The 4,748-nt window shown below is 55.4% G+C and overlaps 1 protein-coding gene across 1 annotated transcript; it reads right to left on the bottom strand.

The window, feature by feature from the left end:
• Window positions 1-829: 829 nt before the first annotated feature.
• LOC121836056 (prismalin-14-like) lies at window positions 830-1,243 on the bottom strand. Its single transcript, XM_042290705.1, has one exon. The coding sequence runs from the start codon at window positions 1,241-1,243 to the stop codon at window positions 830-832; it is 414 nt and encodes a 137-aa protein (XP_042146639.1).
• Window positions 1,244-4,748: the final 3,505 nt, after the last annotated feature.

The following is a 4,748-nucleotide window of genomic DNA, read 5'->3' as shown; positions in this document are numbered from 1 at the left end:
GGAGAGTGCAAGGATCCAGACAACACGTTGATCACTTTCAAGAAAACAGTTTATTGCTTCTTCTTTTTTTTTTTTTCTCGATCAATCGCTAGTCGGAGATATAAAACAAACGTGAGAGACAACAAAACAAAACAAAGATCAACGTCCAACGCTTGGAAACAATCCATATTTATTTACAAGAGTGAGTAGTGGGAGCGGCGCAGCAATTAAACGTGTCTACGGAGAGGACGCTGTTTCACCCGTAATACAACTTTCATCCAGTCGTTACAAGCGCCACACCCGCGCCATTGGGGACGTCCGCGAATGCATCTGTTTCGTCGTGTCGTTGGCCCTGTCTGTGTGTGTGTGTCTGTGCCTGTGTGTGTGGGGATTCTCGGCGACGGCGGCGCCCTTGCCGGGCAGAGAGTCGGCGTCGGGAGTCGCTGGCGCGCACGCCGCGGCCGGCTGCCGGCGACCGATCCCGCGCCGGCCTCCACGCGGCCGGGCCCCGCCGGGGACTCCGAAGCGCTCTTCGGACTCCGCGTTGCTCCACGAGAGCAAACATCTCGACGCCGCGGTGTGAATATAAATTAGAAAGCTTATCTCCTAAGGGAGGGGGTGATTAGTTCACACAGTATGAATGCCGACGTAGACGATGAAGGAGAGACGTGTTACATAAATAGTGTACAACGAACAATCACATGAAACCAGTTCACGACTAGGAGGGAAACGAGGGGCGGGAGGGGGGGTTGTCGACATGGAATGCGGGCCAAGGGGCTCGCGGTTCGCAGTCACACGCACAATGGTCACGCTCATCCAAGCACGCACTCAGCCAGGCACTCGTCGCAGGCTACCACCAGCCTCCGCCTCCGAGGTCGTAGCCCCCTCCGCCGCCCAGGAAGTGCGCTCCTCCGGACACGTAGCCTCCGCTGCCGTGGCCCCCGCCGAATCCTCCGCCGAAGCCCCCGCCGCCGTAGCCTCCGCCGCCGTGGCCTCCGCCGCCGTGCTCGGGCAGGATGACGTGCTTGTAGGCCGAGTGCGAGTGGACCGGGTAGTAGGCCGGGTAGTGGACGGGCACCTTGGTGTGCTTGGTGATGTGGAACGGGATGATGGGGATGAACTTGGGGTGCAGCGCCTTGGCCAAGATGGCCAGCTTGGCCAGCTTCTTGGCCTTGAGCTTGTGCAGGGCGGAGGCCTCCCGCACTGCCACGGCGGCCAGGACCAGGCCAACCAGGGCCAGCGCCAGTATCCGCGTCGACTGCATGGCCCCGCTGTGTTCGCTCGGATCCAGGGGGTGCAAGGGGGGCCTTCTGCGACGACTGCTGCCCACCTCGGCCGCGGCCCGCTTTTATAGACGGGGCCCGGTGACTGACCTATATGAAGTCATTTACATCGGCCGCCGCCTCGGTTCGTTAGGGCGGAGGAGGAGGGGGCCGATGACAACGGCCGCCCCCCCTCCGGTCGCACACCGAAATAGCCGGTCCACATATGCACGGGGTGAGGCCGCGCTTCCTACTCGGCCGCCCTTGGCGCCTCGCCGTCTCGGCTGGAAATGGAGCCCCTCACCTGGAAAAACCGCTTTCCTCCCGGCGGCCACTTTCACCGTCGGACGGAGGGCGACCAGGGACCCCGAAAGAGGTCCAGGAACCGGCCGGGGGGGAGAGGGCCGCGGGAAAATGGATCACGGCTGACTAGAATATATATATAAACCTAGGAAGTGGGACCAAGGTAACGCGAGTCAGAAATAAACCGGCGAAGCCTCTCTAATCGCTCCAGACGAGATAGCGGCTCGGGGGTCCCGTCCAACGCTCCCGATAATGGAACTCCGCGTATTCTGACGCCCCCACCAGCCTCCCGAGCTTCCTGGAAGGCGGAGCCCGCCCGCGAGGGCTTTCCCGACGGCGGGCTTCTCCGGCAGCCACCGCTGCGCCGCGGAGACGCTGCGCTCCCAGGAAACAGCGCCAACGCGCGCGGCTGTCAAAGCCTCGCTCGCCCCCTCCGTCGGGGGACGGAGTCTCAGGATCGGATGACGCGCGGCTTTGTTTATTTCTGCCCGCTTTGTTTTCTTCTCCCACCGAGCGGGTAGTGGTGCCGCGGTCATTTCCCGACCCGTTATTCGACGGCCGGACAGTGGAGAGACCGCGACCATGCGGGGGGGCTACCGGCGTCCGCGGCACAATTGTCCGAGCCCGCTCAAAGGATTCAAGTTGGCACCCGCGCTCCCCTTACCCCGCACGACGCACCTCCCGCGTCGAGCGCCTCATCCGCGCGGCGCCGCGATTTTGTCGCTTGAAGACGTCCTCCCCGCCCCACGTGTGCCTGGACTGCTCCGCGTCGAAGGCTCCCATCCGAGGCCCGTCTGAGCAGGCTGAGCGCGAAGGCCCCCCCGATCGGTTCGCCACCCCGAGGTTCCACCGCTGCCGAGTCACGGTGCTTGAGGGACGTGCAAATTCGCAGCCGTCAGAAAATAGCTCGTCACGTGCCGGAATCAATCAGACGTCTCGGATTATCGCACTGGGCACCCGGTGAGTGGGGCGAGCCATCTTTTTTCGGGCCGGATTGTTTTCTCAGTGATGTGAGACGGACCGCCACCGACAAACGGGTTCTCTCCTCAATGAGCCTAGATGCCTCCAAGTGACAGCTGACGTATCGCGACCAGTCGCGGGTTCTTCTCGTCCCGTACCAGGGGTCATCTGAATCATAAAGGACAGCCCCAGGAAAACGCGAAGGTAGTCAAGGCTAGAAGGGAAAACTTGAGAGTACTGTAATGTAATATGCGAGTCTCATGCGATGCTCGACGGAAAGATCCATGTGCTCAGTCCATCTGTCCTCCGTCGTCGTCTTGTACTTGCGGAGAGGAGGCGCTCGTAAACTTAACCTAATTTAAGAAAAGTGCCCTAGTTGGCATGCCTCTCTGGAGGATTGCTTTTCCTGATGGACCTTCGCCCCGCATGGTTATATGCACCAGTGTCCCTGGGATTTGCGCTGGCCGCTTGTAACTGCTGTCCTGATGAAATATAAACTCGAGATGATCTCGATGAATTCAGGTGATGGGTCCGACTGATCTTTGAACTCGTTCAGGTGTACCAAACGACGGTGTTTCGTTCGCCGGCAGCAAAAATTAGTTCACTCACTTACGTTTGACTCCAAGCGACTGGGACAAGACTGGATTTCAAGCCTCCTAGGACTGCTTATGACCGAATGCGCAGCAGTGCAGGATGTAAGCGGTCACGAAGGCTTTAAAAGCCGGTCTTGTCTCAGTCGGTTGGAGGAAAGCGCAAGTATGTGAACGGGCCTTATCGCTGACAGTGACACTCCATGTAGCGCGTAATTTTCGTTATTTAAGCGCTGAGATGCATGTGAGAACCGGTCTTTAGACACTGAGAATCTCAGTAATGTATCTACGAATGTTTCTTTGTCCTTGAATCATTGTGTGAATGTAGCGCTTAAGTGTGGTTAGACCTCTGAACTTAGCGCCGATCGCCGTCGTGAGGCGAGACGCTAAGTTTGTGAGTGGTAAATCGCAGACCGATGGCGGGAAATTCTTCTTGACTTCAGGATCTCTTACAAGGTGCGAGATAAAACTGTGAACAATACGAGACAATTATGCTTGAATATTTCTTGTGGCTAAAAACTAGAGTAAGAAAGTCGCACATAGCCTCCGCCGTAAGTGGACTACCGAAAGTAACATCTGACCACTTAGTTACATCATCCACCAAACTGACGGCAAATTGGGACTGTTCAGGACGTTTGTAGAAAGGTACAACAGCAGCACTGGCTATGTTACTCATCCACAAAAGAGACATCAGACGCCCATCGGAGCTTACTAATTTCCCTCTCTCTGAAAGAACACGCCATTAATGTCTGCTCCAAGCCGTTTCTATACTTCTCTGATGCAAACAGCACCGGTCCCAGAGGTGATTCTGTTGTTACAGCTGTCTTGTCATTTGTATGTATGGTGCCTGTGTTTCGTGCCCCACTTTTCGTGCTCCTCGTCGATGGGTCGACGTTCAATCGAAAAGAAAGAAGGACATATACTTATTTGCGTAGTTATGAGCTAGCCACAACGGAGCGCTATACACGTAACTTGAAGTAGTGAAACAGTTCTAAATCCAGTTTATGCTCGAGACCACACCCTACACTCTAAAAAAAGCCCATGCATCTATTTTCCCGCACAACACTCGGAGAGCCAATGAGCGCCACCTACGGAGGCAGCTCGGCGAATGACGATACCGAAACATATATGTTTAGACCAAAAGAAGCAGTCTGAGTTATGACATTAAGCAATGCAAGCGTGACGTTTTGCATTGCTTATTGTCACAACTCAGTCTGCGCTTTTTGGTCTAAACATATGTTTCGATATCGTCCTTCGCTGAGCTGCCTCCGTATGTGGCGCAGATTGGCTCTCCGAGTGTTGTGCGGGAAAGTAAAGGCATTGGCTCTTTTTAGAGTGTATGTTTATACATTGTATCGCTCGAGGCAAACCAGGTTCTTGTTTAGCTTCCTTCTGGCCACCGTTTAGATTGATTGAGCAGAGACTGTGCGCAAGGCTAGTGAACTCTTCCTCGACGTTGCATGATTCCATGTGGTCCTACGAATTCGACGCATGTTGACAAGAAAGTGAGCATGGCATAATATTCTCGTTACCGTTCTGATAATTATTACTTAGTTATAATACTTGAGGAGTCGCATGGCCCGCCCATCTATTTACAATGGCTGTCGATCGTTTCCTTGAGTAGAAAGCAGTGTAACGATGGCCTGCTGGTTCC

Source organism: Ixodes scapularis, unplaced genomic scaffold, assembly GCF_016920785.2.
Source record: "Ixodes scapularis isolate PalLabHiFi unplaced genomic scaffold, ASM1692078v2 PGA_scaffold0__279_contigs__length_252992795, whole genome shotgun sequence".
Lineage (NCBI taxonomy): Eukaryota > Metazoa > Arthropoda > Arachnida > Ixodida > Ixodidae > Ixodes > Ixodes scapularis.
The sequence above is the reverse complement of the archived record's forward strand: the minus strand, read 5'-3'. Positions and strand labels throughout refer to the sequence as shown.

Bases quoted from the DNA above. Each gene is read 5' to 3' on its own strand.
- LOC121836056 (XM_042290705.1), bottom strand. From the start codon at position 1,243: ATGCAGTCGACGCGGATACTGGCGCTGGCCCTGGTTGGCCTGGTCCTG.